The sequence below is a fragment of the Palaemon carinicauda genome, chromosome 4 (assembly GCF_036898095.1).
Source record: "Palaemon carinicauda isolate YSFRI2023 chromosome 4, ASM3689809v2, whole genome shotgun sequence".
Classification (NCBI taxonomy): Eukaryota; Metazoa; Arthropoda; class Malacostraca; order Decapoda; family Palaemonidae; genus Palaemon; species Palaemon carinicauda.
Genome location: NC_090728.1, coordinates 29,744,463 through 29,761,554, shown reverse-complemented (window position 1 = coordinate 29,761,554; position 17,092 = coordinate 29,744,463). Strand labels below are relative to the sequence as shown.

The window sequence follows — 17,092 nt, the reverse complement described above, 5'->3', positions numbered from 1 at the left end:
GATTGGACAGGGTAACTAAGTGGATAATATCTGCATGGGCAGATATGAAGGAAATATGTGTAGGGGAAACAGAGAAACTAGTGGGACGAACAAGCGGATATGATGTGTCGATAGGAGAAAGTTGTTGTGGGATAGAAGTGAAATAGTTGGTTGCAGGGACAGGGAAGAGTAAAAAGATTTGAGGATTTGAGAAGGAAAGTTGGTATAGGTATTGGAAGAGCGGTAGAGCAATTGAATGAAAGGCTAGGAACAAGGGAAGGAGATAACGATATCTATAAGATTTCAAAACTTGAAAGAAAAGCAAAGACAGGATTTGGGGTAATTGAGAGTCATCAAGGAAAGTGACAGAAATATATTGTATAGGGATGAAGACATTAAGACGAGATGGAGAGAACAATTTGAACAACTATTGAATGCTAAAAATGAAAGGGAAAAAGGAGATGGGAGAAGTCCAAAGGGAGTATGGGCCAATGATAGAGATAAGGAATATACACGTGAAGAGGGCATTGAGTAAAATAAAAAATGGCAAAACTCAGGTTCATCAGTTTCAAATTGAAATTATCAAGATACTACTGTAGCTAAAGAGGGGAAGAATGAAAGATAGTTTTATTATGAGTGATATGGGAAAAGGAAATAATGCATAAATACTGTGAGGAGAGTCTAATGGTATCTATATTTAAGCAGAGAGGTGATGTCATGGAATGTGGTAACTACAAATGAATTAAACTAAAAGAGCATGTTTTGAAAGTTTTTGAGAGGGCACTAGATGAGAGATTGACAGATTGTAAAGATAGGCAAACAGTATGGATTCATGAGGGGAAGAGGGGCTGTGGATGCCATCATTATAGTAAGGCAGTTACAGGAAAAGAGACTAGAGGGAAATCAGCAGCTCTTCTGAGCTTTTTTAGATCTAGAGAAGGCTAATGATAGAATCCTAAGAGTAATTATGTTTTGGTGCTTAAGGAAGGGGAAAGTTCCAGAAAAGTAGGTTAGAATGGTTGAGATGATGTACAAAAGAACAGGGACAAAAGTAATAACAACAGTTGGAAAAACAGAAACCTCTGAAGTTAGTGTTGGATTACACCAAGGGTCAGCATTAACCCCGTTGTTATTTGTGCTGGCCATGGATGTATTAAGAGAAGCGATCAGAAATGAAGAGTTGTAGGAGTTGCTATATGTAGATGATTTTGTGATTACCACTGAAAATAAGGAAGACATACAGACAAGGGTTGTAGAATGGCAAGAAACTTTGGAGAGGAGTGTCTTGAAGGTGAATATGTGAACGAATAAGGTTATGTTGAGCAGTAGGGAAGATAGGGATAAGAAAGCCTTACATGAAAGAAGAGACTCGGTTATACAACAGGACGAACAATTTAGATACATGGGATGTACTATAATCTGGAGGGAGGATGTGAGGTTTAAAGTAGACAATAGGATAAAAGCAGCATGGGTGAAGTGTAGGGAGGTAGCAGGAGTGGTATGTGATAAGAATATGATAATGAAGCTAGTAGTCAAGATCTATAGCACAGTAATAAGACCAGTGTTAATGTATGGATCGGAAACATGGGCGCTAAGACAAAATGAGGAAAAAAAAACCTTGAGAACAGTGATGAGAATGCTGATGTGGAGTATGGGAATATTACTGCTTGAAAGATTGGAAAATATTGAAATAAAAAGAATGGCAGTAGTAAAGATTTCAGAGGTAATAAGAGTGTCACGACTGAGATGGTGTTGGCATATGCGTTGAGGATGGATGGTGCGGAGGGAGTGAGAAGAGCATGGGAATAATATGCTGGGGGAAGATCGAGAGGGTGCGAAAGAATTAGATGGTGAGATAAGATGAATGATTATAGGGAGAGATGAGGTTTTGTGGAAGAGCATGGTTTTGATAGAAGGCATTGGAGAGGACACATCAGGCAACTAACCCCTTAATGTTGGGATAACGGTGGGAAAGATGTGTATGTCTGCAAGTATGTTGGTTTGTGTGTGTGCGTGTGTGTGTGTGTATATGTATATGTATATGTATATGTATATGTGTGTGTATATATATATATATATATATATATATATATATATATATATATATATATATATATATATATATATATATATATATATATATATCTTACAAAGCTGGTCTAAAGTAGAGTAAATAGAGTAGTCTATTAATGATTTTATTCATATTTTATTTGTGCATTGAAGAGGGGTTAGCTAGCTCTTAAAATGAGTTCTTCACGTATAGATTCAAGTTTTTTAAGTAAATTACGTAAGACTTTCGTCATTAATTTCATTATATTCTTTATTCATGTCAGTATATGTGAATTTAGTTATCTTTAGAAATTAACTTTTTTAATTCACGTAATTTTGTTACGAAGTCTTACGTAATCTGTTTCAGATTGTTATGTGACCAGACAAGATAGGAACAAGTGCTTATGTAATGATCTTTTATATTTTTAAGAGGTATTGCGTCATGTTTGTGAGAGAATATGCAACATGCCATGTGCTTTGGAAAATTCGCGAAAAACCTAGTGACAGGATGTTATCTCTACTTATTTTGCAGACAAAGGGTGGGTGGAGCTAGCTGACTGAGAGAGTTCGTCTCGTGTTGCGTGGATACAGTTGAGATAGCAATACTTGGTAACTCTGACGCTTTACCCAGGCCCCCACGCTTCCAGAACTCGCTCTCCTGGAATCTTCTGGGAGTAGCTAAGTTTCATATATAAGGTGACCCCAAGGTTGCATAGATAGAGAAATTCAGCCTTAAGAAAGCCATCTCCCCCTCTCTTTCACTTCCGCACGCTGCTCATTGTATTGTTTTAAAAGTGTTAAATGAAATATCAAAGATCTGGTGTGACGAGTTTTTGTAATCATAATGAGTACTTATAAATATTCTCTTGGAGTTTTTGTAAACAGCCCTGTAGGAAGGTGATAGGTTCTTGTATTGCGATCTGGTTATCTATTTTCATTAAGTGTCAAACTTAATATTGTATTCAGATTGGATTTCACGTGAAACAAGTGACTGTATATTTTCGTAAGTATTTCTTTGATATAATCTAGGGTTTATTCAAATTTAATATTTAAAATCAATTATATAATTTTCAGATTGTAATATTTTTATCTTATTCTAAGTTTTGTTCTGACTTAAAATTTCGAGAGATTTATTTGTTTTATGTAAATTCTTTCGAAGTGTTGTAATTTATATAGAATATATTTATTTTTGTAAAGAGTATATTATTTCTATCATCAGTGTTTAATACATATTCGCTCGTACCCTGTTAATGAACCGAAGTTAAAGTTGTTTGAATATTCATAATGACAATTACCCAGTTTTGTTTAAAGTGTTCTTAAGAGACCTTTGGATATTCAGTGTTTTATATATTGTTGTCTGGGAGTAATTTAACTGTCTCAGAGTTCGGGTAATAATATTTCAAAGTGTAACAGATTTAATGTAAAAGCAAACAGGAGAGTTTGGAACTAGAGAGGTAGTTTAGCTTGCCAGCCGTAATATATATTATATTATATGTTTGGTTTCCAGACACGAGCCATAGTATAATATATTTTTGGTGCCCAGACCCGGGAGCCAAAATCATATAATACACACACACACACACACATATATATATATATACATATATATATATATATATATATACATATATATATATGTGTGTATATATGCATATATATATATATATATATATATATATATGCGCATATGTATATATATGTATATGTATATATATATATATATATATATATATATATATATATATATACATATATATACGTATATATACGTACATATACGTATGTATATATATATTATATATATACATACATATACATATATATATATATATATATATATACATACAGTCAATTTCCTCTATAATATTTAAAGGATCTTTGAAATGTTGAAATATTTAATTTTTCATATTCTGTCTATTGTAGCCTTCATAACACCATTGCTTAAGTAATTTACATCAATTTTACCAGAAACCTTTTATGTAAATGGAATGGTAAAATTACCGGTAACGTACAGTAAATCAGCAATCACTTCATAAAACAAGAGCTTTGACGAAATTATGCTACCGTGATAAAATAAATGAAATAGAAAAATCTAAATTTCTTTTGCCAAAAGGATCAAGCCGGAAAATTTAATAAACTGTAGTTACGAATCTTTCTATAAAAAAAAAACATTAAAACCACCAACAAAAATCCTTTTAATGAAAATGCATCATACAAAAGCTGTCTTCAAACTATATCCATCTATCTATCTACATACACACATACATACATACATACATACATACATATATATATATATATATATATATATATATATATATATATATATATATATATATATATATCCTTTTAGTAATTGTTTACAACACCACGCTCTCCATTTACTCCAAAATGATGCAATCCTGCAGTTCTCACCTTCTTGAACAGTAATTAGGTGGTTATTTAAATTCTGGGACAGCAATAATTGGCATGATATGTTGAGTAAAGGGGAAGGGGTTATAAAAAGAAGATAGCTCGGTTTCCTCACTAAACGACTTGGAACTGACACGTCAACATAGTCAACCAAAGAGAATTCGTGATGCCAGCGTACATTTGATATACTGTATATTCAAAATATACTTAATCAAAAATTGAGTGATTACTCAAAAGTGTCACTATTGTAACTTGCATATTTCATGGACACTTTTGAGTAATTAATCCATTTTTAATTAAGTATATTTTGATTATACAGTATATCAAATGTACGCTGGCATCACGAACTTCTGTTTGGTTGACGATGTTGACATGTCAGTTCAAAGTCGTTTAGTGAGAAAACCGAGCTATTTTCTTTTTATAACCCCTTCCCCCCTCCTCAACATATCTTGCTAATTATTGCTTTCCCAGAAGTTAAATAGCCACCTAATAACTGGGCAAGAAGATAAGAACTGCAGGATTGCATTATTTTGGAGTAAATGGAGAGTGTGGTGTTGTAAACAATTACCTTCCTTTTACACCCATGCTTAGGAACATAATTTAATTAATAAAACATTATATGTAAATAAAATTACCCAAATTAAGAGTAAAATAAATGTAGTGCTTTAACCTTATTTGGTAAAAAAAAATATGACCTAGAGTACCTATAGAATCTGTGCTTGAATTTTTCAAATGAGTTGTTTTATCAATTGACTTTCGTGTTTCAGAAAGATATTAAATTCCTTAAAACATATATATATATATATATATATATATATATATATATATATATATATATATATATATATATACAGTATCTATACACACACACACACACACATATATATATATATATATATATATATATATATATAACAGTATATATATATCATATGTAAACAGAAAGATCTTGAGCCTATTACTATGAAACACTCCCCATAATTTCCTGACACTGTCGCAGGTATGAATGCTCATAAATTCGGTCGAGGCTTTCAACCTGCTTTAAAGCACAATGCCAAATGCAAATGAAGAGGCTGTTAGTCGTAATAAAGATTTAGATAGGATTTATAAGTGGTGTTGACATGGAGGTGCAAATTGGATTTCAGCAATGCCATTGCAATAATGATAATAGATTTTTTTTCGTGTTCTCGTGCTATGATGCCGTTTAATTTCATTGATTTAAACATTTGACATCTTTCGTGTAATCTTCGACTATTTACTACAACATTTAAAATATAAAAGGCCATCAAACAAGACTTTGGCATGTTTGGTTTTAGCAGTGTTGGAATATTGTTTCCAGAAAGAAATTTTTAATAACATTTTAATAAATCACAACGACATTTATGCTTCTGCCGTCAAGCAAAACCGTCCTTTCATATCAAACCCATCAAATGACAGAATTTATTCAAATAGATTCAGTGAACATTAATCCTTCCCACTGTAAGTCAGTGGTTCCACCAGAAAATCAAAAAAATAATCACTTTGTTTCATAACCTAACTGGTGATTTGTGGATGGAATCCCTGTACAGAAATTATCAACAACATACATCACGTCATACACCTAAAGAACAAAAAGTGACACAATAATTCCTACCATATTCATATATGAACTGCACAATCATGAATAAACATCTTGATCAGAAAATGTCCATGTCATTAACAGCTTCCTAATCCTAAAAAATAAGGCTAATCAACAACACCAACATTGCTTCTAGGATGTTTAAGTTTTAATTTCTAAAGCCCCATTCAGGCAATCTGTTCCACACTTTCTAGATGACTATCATTTCTGAGTTACTAGGATCACCAACCGGTCATGTTCCACTCTTTCCATATGATCAATCCATCTGACCCATCCTTTTGGGAACACAACCTTTTCACAATTATCTTTCGATATTTTGACATTGTTCACACGTTCAATTCTTCTTAGATTACGTATAATATACAAGTATTCATCTTTACAGTTCCTCATGTTCAACATGGAAAAGATTGCTTCTATTGAGGACCGTTGGCTCAAAAAAAAAAAAAAAAAAAAAAAAAAAAAAAAAAAAAAAGACATTCATACAATCCTACCTTAAATACCAAAATAATCCCAGTTTCATCTAATAATTTTTCTCACACCAGGCTCTCCTTACATCTAAACCTTCCGATCTTTCTTACATCCAGCATCCTTCCATCCATAAATATATCGAACCCCTATACCATAGCATATCTTCTCAGCCGCATTTTTACACAAAGCCAGACATTCTCTCGTCTATAAACTCTAACAGAGTTCACTTCCATCAAAGCAATTAACTTATCATCTTTACGATACATCGTTAACCTTCTTCGTAAAATACTACTAATACTCAGATACTCCTTTGTGTGTCTTTTAGCAGCATATCCTTTTAAAAAAGACACACAGCATATTCTTTTTACTTTACCATGCCAGGTCGAAATAAGGAAAAAGAAAACAGTAAAATATATGAAAGGGAAATCGCAAAAAGATAACATCATTACGTGATTAGTGATAAAAGGGGTTTATACCCGTTAAATTGCCTCTCTATAATTTTTGTAATAATCTTTTTGCAGGATTAAGAAAGTACCTTGGAGATTTTTCTCTGTACTTCCAAAGTCCTCACATAGCTGTTTGATATCAAATACTTCAACCATACATCATATTTTTTCTTAACCATACAATGATGTTCCCTTTATCAATCATTCTGACATCTGTCTTTCCAAATCAAAATTCTACCATAAACTTCCCCTGATATGCTAAGTAAAGTTGAATCCATATAATTCTTATTAACTTTACTCTTTTACAAATGAGCAATTAATTATCTCACACATTCTTTCAGATTTTTCCCTGGCTCAGTTAGATGCTTATTTATATTCCATAAGATGAATAAATAAGTATATGAATAACCGCTATTTGCATATATACATAAGGTCCTATTTAAAGAAAACCAATCAATGTAATTTTGTAGTTAGAAATCAGTATTGTAACACAATATGCTCCGCCAGCCTTAAGTTTTACGTACGCCGAACTCCAGGTGACCAATTTCCTATTCTGCAGCTCAAGAAGATACAATATTGAAGAATGGCTTTAAAAAATGACAAGGCTCCATTCTAAGGTAAGTCGGGAGACTTTTATGAGCAATAGTTTCACCGGATTTTCTCCAGATTTTCTTTTAAATCTTTCATGATATTTCGTTTTCGTAAGAGAGAGAGAGAGAGAGAGAGAGAGAGAGAGAGAGAGAGAGAGAGAGAGAGAGAGAGAGAGAGAGAGAGAGAGAGTGTTTCAAAATATGTTTGATCAACTTCACTTACTTTTAACTATTTCCCATTATCATCGCCATTTCCATTCTCCGAAAGGGTCGTAAACATCGCAATACTGTTTCTCTTCCATGAAAATTTCGACGAAAATTAATTGCATTTAACAGCGATGTGAATAAAAATAGAAATTTCCCCTCTTAGTGTGACGTCACGTCCTTATGATCTCTAGGGGCAATGACTCAGAATTCGCGCCTCGTAAAATAAGGTTCACTGACGCCGCGCCCATTCCTAGAGCCCCCTTTCATTTGCGTCAGTAAACCATGAGGTAATTAGCTGCTAGTCCAAGAAGTTATGAGAGAGAGAGAGAGAGAGAGAGAGAGAGAGAGAGAGAGAGAGAGAGAGAGAGAGAGAGAGATTATGCTAAAAGATCGAGTTTTGTCATTTCAACATATGGCAACTCAGACGAAAAGAACATTTTACTTAAAATCTTTACAAGTTACAAAAGTGAATCTTGGAGGGTTGGGCATGATGTTCTCTTAGAAAAAAAATAAGAAAATATTTTAAGTTTGTTAACTCTTTTTTTTTTTTCTTCTTTTTTAACAATGCCAGTCACCAGGATACCACTCTTAACTATTTTGTGAACAGTGTATTCTTTTGATCACAAATTTACTTTGGAAATTAATGATTTGACCCAAAATCCTCATAACTTAGAGAACCATATTCATTAAACAATGCCAACTATTAAAGAAAAGGATACTCATTATAACATGATTGGTGATGGGAATGGAGGTGCCAATGTCAAGGCTTATATTCAAACATTAGAAATATGTTAATTTTATGCAAGGACTGTAATGATTTTGATGCTCGTATTTGTATCAGGCTTCCAATACTAATTTAATGGACAATAGTCCTCCGTCATAATTCTATATAATTGATGAGTGAAAATAAATATTTTTCGGCGTTTTAACGTACGTTTGAGAAAAAATATGATTTAAAGGAAGAACAGTATTACTAAATGATTCATCAGAAACGGAACAAAAGTATCAAAACAGTAAGAAACTGCCTACGATTATATTTCTCACCTGAGTACCATTATATTCCGTGGAAACGTAAAAATAGAAATAAAAACCTTCGTTTACTGGTTCCAAAGATGATGATGATTGGAGGAAAAAAAAAAAAAAAAAAAAAAAAAAATCCCAAGTGACTTCGAACTTTCCCAGTACATTTGACTATCAGAGCATGATTTTAACAACAAGACAATTATTGACCAGCACTTATTATATAAAGTAGATCTGAAAACTGAAACGCAAAGGAAACAAATTCTACGAGTACGATAGCATTAATACCCCCGTCAAATAACCCCTTTAAATGAGATATATGAAAAGTGTTATACTTAATCATAAAAAAAGTCTTGATTTTGTGGCTGGAGTCATCGAGTCTGAACGAAGTACCACAGCAGTGTAGTCAGGATCAGCACTCATAAAACTAATTTACTTGCGACGTAAAAATTCCAAAAGAAATCCTTTGAAAAAAAAAAATATATATTATTCTTGTCTCTCATTACTTCTTCAAAATTCAAGACTTAGTTTATGCCTTATGAATATCTCAACCATCTACTTGACCTTTAATTATGATTATTATTATTATTACTAGCCAAGCTACAACCATAGTTGGAAAAGCAAGATGCTATAAGCCCAAGGGCTCCAACAGGGAAAAATAGCCCAGTGAGGAAAGGAAATAAGGAAATAAATAAATGATAAGAATAAATTAACAATATGCCACTCTAAAAACAGTAACAACGTCAAAACAGACATGTCCTATATAAACTAAAAACAGATTTGTCATATATAAACTATAAAAAGACTCATGTCAGCCTAGTCAACATAAATTCATTTGCTCCAACTTTGAACTTTCGAAGTTCTACTGATTCAACTACCGGATTAGGAAGATCATTCCACAACTTGGTAACAGCTGGAATAAAACTTCTAGAATACTGTGTAGTATTGAGTCTCATAATGGAGAAGGGCTGGCTATTAGAATTAACCTTTTTCCAAATAATGGTGTCTACTATGATTGTGAAAAAGTAAGATGGAGGTCGTTGAATTAAAACCATAACTTTTTATTATTACAAAATGTTAACTATAGCAAAACTAACCCCATAACTACGGCACGAAAGCAGATAAGGGTAAGTAAATAAAACTTCAGGAGCTATAACATGAAATTAAACACGTGACATTATATATGCCTAACGGAGTTAAAACATAACAGTTGCAACATCATAATTTTAGAGCGTAAATCTTACCTAAATATGAAACTGGAGTTAAAAGATAACGAGAATTTCCATGAAAGCGTCATTTCCCTTTCCCTTAAAAGCAGCTGCTGCTCGCATGTTGACGCCTTCCAAGAAAAACAATAACTTTTACCTGGGTCCTGCACAATGTTACACTCTCCTCAACAATTTACATTTTCAATGGTTTTCACGTTGCCTAGGGTTGCCATTCGATTTTCTCACATACAAAATCTGTGTGTGTGTGTGTGTGTGTGCGTGTGTGTGTGCGTGTGTGTGCGCGTGTGTGTGTGTGTGTGTGTGTGTGTGTATCCTCCTGTGGGGAAGCATTATTTTAAAGCAAGGCATAAATACGTTGACTTTAGGAAATAGTAATATCTATTCTTGGATCGACTCCATCATAAACCTATATCATAAAGTCAACGATTGCAAAAATTTTCCCCAGTGTTTGTCAATAAAGAAAACCACACAATTTTCTCGCAACGTCTATATTACAAAAGTCAGGAAGAGGATAAATATTAACATCACACGTCGTGACTACTGAACTTAAGAGAAAGCAAGTTAGCATATATGCTCGCAGTCTTTAATGTCTTTTGCTTAAATAAAGCGTATCCTCTGAAAAGATTCCAATTGATTCGAATGATTTACAATACTGTACAGCGAATACTTATCTACTTTCTTTTCGAATTTCCTTGTTATTCTTCTCCAGATCTTAATGATAATATACTGAGACAATAAAGACTGACCTCCAGTATTCGAGAAATTGTTGAATGTCCTTTAAAAAGGTGTGGCTCATATATGTAGATGAACAGGAGCTAATAGATTTATTTTTCGAATAAAAACACCCATTTTCTAACAGTAAAATAATCTTAGGCAAAGTTAATAACCACCCCCTTCGCCTTTAACAGGTTGAAACAATTCTAAAAAAGGAAACTTATTCAGATTACAGGGTGAGCAATTCAAGACGGATAAGTGTCAGGTGATCGACAAAACTATCAACATCTATTACCACGATCGATTAGCAAAATGACGAAAGCTTAATTCCTTTCCACCTCACTCATGGACTGTTCAATAACACTGCCATAATCGGCACAATTACATGCTGCCATAAATTAACAGTGTGGATGGATCTTTCAAAATTATATCACAAAGGCACCAATGAAACTGGGAATCAAATGTCAAGTGATTAATAACTTTCTGTGCCTACTTGAACTGGTTAGGTTAATCCTTTGGCTGTTAAAATTAAATAGTTTACTTTTTCACCTAATTAAATGGTAGGCCTTTAGTTCTTAGAATTATATTTACTTACACACATACATACATACATACATACATATATATACTGTATATATATACATATACACACACACACACACATATATATATATATATATATATATATATATATATATATATATACATATATGCAAATTCAAGTAAACCACATATACTCCTTAATGTTGAATTCACTATGCTTTGAGATGAAAGACGCAAGAAGAAATTAACTTTATGATAATAATTTCTGAGCCGACTAGCTTTCGAACCATTCCGGAGTCGAAATCGAAGTGACAGCCCATACCATAACCATTAAACTATACAGTAATGAGTTTGTGTGTGTATGTGTGATGTGTATATATATATATATATATATATATATACATATATATATATACATATATATAATACAATATATATATATATATACATATATATATATATATATATATATATATATATATATACTGTATATATATAATCTATCTATACATACATATAAATAAATAATATATATACATATATATACATATATATATATATATATATATATATATACATACATAAATATATATATATATAGAGAGAGAGAGAGAGAGAGAGAGAGAGAGAGAGAGAGAGAGAGAGAGAGAGAGAGAGAGAGAGAGAGAGAGAGAGAGAGAGAGAGAGAGAGAGAGAGAGAGAGAGAGATGGACCTTTCCCGCTTTGATATTAAAAGCACAGGGGAAATATGCACATATTACTGGTTTATCCAGCTTAAAATTTGTTATTATTAAAAACATAATCATAGTTTTGACCTACATTTTGGTGTATTCCTTCACTTAATCTTCTTAATATTCCTCCATTATTTCTAACTTTGTGACCTTCCTTTTTACTAATTATCTTTACTTGGTCCAAAACAAAGGCTGTATTTTCATCATCTACAACTAAATAATTCAATATTAATGCAGATAAAAATTAATCTATTTCATATAATTCGTTACGATGCCATCTAAAATTGAAAACTAGAGGGGTACTCAGTAGAGCGCAGACTTATTTCTGGACCTTGACCTTTGACCCTGACATGTATTAATTGGTGTGGATTTTCATTAACTCAAATATGAACCAAGTTTGAGTCTTTGTGACAACATTATCCATACTTATGGCTGATTACGGGAATTGGACATTTTGCTTGACCGTGACCTTGACCTTACAAAACTTAATTTCCAACTTTTTACATAACCGTTAATCCCTGCAAGTTTCATTACTCTACGATTAAAATTGTGGCCAGGAAGCTGTTCACAACCACACACACAATCCGGGGTAAAAGATAAACTCCTTCCAACTTCGTTGGTGGAGATGATAATACTTTTATTCCTGGTTCACTAATCAGGGCTTTGAATGTAAGATTCACAACAGCACTTATGATGTTTACAAATAGAATTGAGTGAAAAAAAAAAAACACTTCTCTATTCTAAGGTGAAGGTCAAACCTTTTTAGAGTTGCACTTATGAGGTAATCACTTTTAAAACGTGGAAATACACCGCTAAAGTCCAAAAAATGGACTAACTGTGTAGCATTTCCTTCTCAAATCACTGAACAAAAACCGAACCTTATTCACGACAGATGGATAAGATGAGAATTGCATTTTGTAATTACGGTTCGTGCTTTCCGAAGACAATGAACAGTTAATAACTCCTGAATATAATTAGACGTCTTTATATTAAGTTTCAAGAAAAACAAACACAACTTGAAACTTTTTTTCTTTTCGTCTGTGTGTGAGAGAGAGAGAGAGAGAGAGAGAGAGAGAGAGAGAGAGAGAGAGAGAGAGAGAGAGAGAGAGAGAGAGAGAGAGAGAGAAAATATATATAAAGGACGTCTGTGAAATAACTGTAACAAGTAAATAAAATTGAAGTAACTCCTGGAACAAATATTACTGCATTCCCTGTGAAGTTGCAATTATACATCATCATGCACGCAAGAAAGTAATTAGTCTTATTAATAAAGCACTGGGGCTACCCTTATACAAAGCACACCATAGCAGCACAAACAGTCAAAAATATCAACCTATCATTTCGATGTCCTGATTTACTGAAAGGTAAAAAATAGTTAGTTTATCTAGAAGATAAAAAGAAAATAAAAATACCCAATAAAAGAAAAACCCACTTACCCTGGAGAGCTTGCGTTCCTCCCTCCTCAGCCTCTCGGGCAGTTCCAGAGTCTTGTTGTGAAGGGAAGTCCAAAGCTTGGATCTCCTGAGACTGAGACTCAAGCCCTTCCTGTCTTTATTGATGGCTTTCTTAGTCTTCTCAACTGCCCCTCCTCCTTTGATGGACATCTTAGCAGCATCCTTAGCGACGTTCTTCTCCACAGTCTTAGAGGAGTCCATGTTTGTGGTCTTCAATCGGGCCAGGTCATTGTAGTGCTGGACCTGGGTCAGTTCGCATGACCCCGCGGCATCAGAGGTCAAGTCGTTAAAGATCTTTGTGGTGGTCGCCGTGGTGGTGGTAAGCGGAGAGGGTCGCTTGACTAAAACGTTTATTGCACAGGGCAGGAGAAGAGAGAGAATGTGGAGGTTTTTTCAATTATTTGTGGTGAGCTCTCGAAAATCACCTGTAATGTTTGCGGAAGGCTATTACAGGCTGTCTATCCGCTATTTTTGTCTCTGCCTTATCGGTAGACTGAAGAAAATGTTCTTTTCAACGTATACAAAAGACAATGTCTAATCCCTGAGAGTGTAATCGATTTAAAAACAATATTCAACAGAAAAAACTCCGATTTATACCTTTGTTTTTTTACTTTAGTGGTATCATTCCATTTTATTTTGTTATTAACACTTTATTTCTACTGCTCACTCTTGTTTTCTCTTGTCCTTCTTCTCCTTATTATATTGACATTTATTTGTTCACTCCTTTCACTCTCCATCACTCGTTTTCCACAACATTGTAGGATTCCAGTTTCTTAACGAGTAAAGAAAACGAAGCATAACTATCACTACGGTGACTACTCTAAATGTTCTTTCTGGGTCTCTTTACATCTGCACTTCTTAGCTACACTTGTCGTTTCCAGCAAAACAATTCTGCAAAAGTAAAGTTGATGTGAATTAATCTTAAACATATTATTCTACAAAAAAGTGAAAATCATTTTTTAAAAGATATCAATCTCCTAAGAACTGGGACAAAAGAATGAATATGAATGATTTAGGTGTAAATGTTACAAGTTCAAACGTCAGTGGAACTTTGGAAAAGATGTGAAATACAATTTCAAAGGGCAAGGCTGCTAGAACCTAAATATTCATAACAATGAAATGCGGGTGTTGAGTTGTGCATAAAAAATATATAAAGAATAAAAATTTAATCAGGAATTATTGAAATAGATAAGAATGAAGGGATACGCTGGCATTAAGGTTGCTCTTGATAACAAAAATGCACCATAGCATACAAAGATGAGACAGGAAACACACACACACACACATATGCGCACGTACAAAAAAGCGATATGATGATTGCTGCTTTTAAGATAGGCGGCAATGAAGGTAGAGGCAGCTCATGCATGATGGAGTATAAGAGAGGTACTTAAGGTCTTAAAATTCTGAGCGTCTTACATAATACGTACAGTACATGAAAACAGAATCATTTGCAATATCTGCATCGAAAGTGAATATTGTGGTATATGTAGTCTGCACGACTCGATGAAGATGACAAGTTTACACAACTCAATGAAGATGACGAGTTCGCACGACTTGATGAAGAAGACGAGTCTGCATGAATCGATGAAGAGTCTGCACGACTTGATGAAGATGACAAGTTTGCACTACTCAATGAAGATGACGAGTCTGCACGATCCGATGAAGATGACGAGTCTACACGACTCAATGAACTTAAGTTTGCACGACTCAACGAAGATGACGAGTCTGCACGACTCAATGAAGATGACGAGTTTGTACGACTCAATGAACATGATGAGTTCGCACGACTCGATGAAGATGAGTCTGCACGAATTGATGAAGATGACAAGTTTGCACGACTCAATCAAGATGACGAGTTCGCACGACTCAGTGAAGATGAGTCTGTACGATCCGATGAAGATGACGAGTCTGCACGACTCGATGAACATGACGAGTTTCCACAACTCAATGAAGATGACGAGTCTGCACGACTCAATGAAGATGACGAGTTTGTACGACTCAATGAACATGATGAGTTCGCACGACTCAATGAAGATGACGAGTCTGCACGAATTGATGAAGATGACAAGTTTGCACGACTCAATGAAGATGACGAGTTCGCACAACTCGATAAAGATAACGAGTCTGCACAACTCGATGAAGATGACAAGTTTGCACGACTCAATGAAGATGACGAGTCTGCACGACTCAATGAAGATGACGAGTTTGTACGACTCAATGAACATGATGAGTTCGCACGACTCGATGAAGATGACGAGTCTGCACAAATTGATGAAGATGACAAGTTTGCACGACTCAATGAAGATGACGAGTTCGCACGACTCAATGAAGATGAGTCTGTACGATCCGATGAAGATGACGAGTCTGCACGACTCGATGAACATGACGAGTTTCCACGACTCAATGAAGATGACGAGTCTGCACGACTCAATGAAGATGACGAGTTTGTATGACTCAATGAACATGATGAGTTCGCACGACTCGATGAAGATGACGAGTCTGCACGAATTGATGAAGATGACAAGTTTGCACGACTCAATGAAGATGACGAGTTCGCAGGACTCGATAAAGATAACGAGTCTGCACGACTCAATGAAGATGACGAGTTCGCACGACTCGATAAAGATAACGAGTCTGCACGACTCGATGAAGATGACGAGTCTGCACGACTCAATGAAGATGACGAGTTCGCACGACTCGATAAAGATAACGAGTCTGCACAACTCGATGAAGATGACAAGTTTGCACGTCTCAATGAAGATGACGAGTCTGCACGATCCGATGAAGATGACGAGTCTGCACGACTCAATGAACATGATGAGTTTGCACGACTCGATAAAGATAACGAGTCTGCACGACTCGATGAAGATGACGAGTCTGCACGACTCAATGAAGATGACGAGTTCGCACGACTCAATAAAGATAACGAGTCTGCACAACTCGATGAAGATGACAAGTTCGCACGACTCAATGAAGATGACGAGTCTGCACGATCCGATGAAGATGACGAGTCTGCACGACTCAATGAACATGATGAGTTTGCACGACTCAACGAAGATGACGAGTCTGCACGACTCAATGAAGATGATGAATCTGCACGACTTGATAATGACGAGTTTGCACGACACGAAGAAAATGACGAGTTTGCACGACTCAATGAAGATGACGAGTTTGTACGACTTGATGAAGATGACGAGTTTGCATGACTAGATGAAGATGACGAGTTTGCACGACTAGATGAAGATGATGAGTCTGCACGACTCGATGAAGATGACGAATCTGCACGACTCAATGAAGATGACAGGCCAATGCTAATTAAAATAGGTTATATTATCTTCACTCATCATTGAAATGTGTCTTGTTTACAATGCCAATAACTGCTTCGAATAATAACAATAAAAAAATTGTACCCTGATGATACTACAATTTTCGTAGGAAGACAGACGAGATATCGATTGGAAGTCAAAAAGAAATGTGGGCAAATTGATAAGACAAGATTGATTCGGACATCGTCAATTACCACAATTAAAATGATTAAAGCTTTTCTTATTCAACCCATCTGGAATTCACGTCACTAGGCATCATTCTTCTATTGAATATTATCAATTGACTCACGTCTGTTTTATATTAAT

General features: G+C 34.5%; 2 protein-coding genes across 2 annotated transcripts in view; one reads left to right on the top strand and one right to left on the bottom strand.

Moving 5' to 3' along the window:
* The window catches only part of LOC137639018 (uncharacterized), a 275,870-nt gene extending 261,537 nt beyond the window's left edge, over positions 1-14,333 (bottom strand). The window contains exon 1 of the mRNA XM_068371339.1: positions 13,443-14,333. Within this exon, the coding sequence (XP_068227440.1) occupies positions 13,443-13,661 (219 nt within the window). The 5' untranslated portion in view covers positions 13,662-14,333. The remainder of the gene's footprint in view (positions 1-13,442) is intronic.
* Positions 14,334-14,827: 494 nt separating this feature from the next.
* On the top strand, positions 14,828-16,666 carry LOC137639335 (aspartic and glutamic acid-rich protein-like). The gene is made up of 3 exons (XM_068371615.1): positions 14,828-14,843; positions 15,051-15,880; positions 15,932-16,666. The coding sequence occupies exons 1-3, from the start codon at positions 14,828-14,830 to the stop codon at positions 16,664-16,666; spliced, it is 1,581 nt and encodes a 526-aa protein (XP_068227716.1).
* Positions 16,667-17,092: the final 426 nt, after the last annotated feature.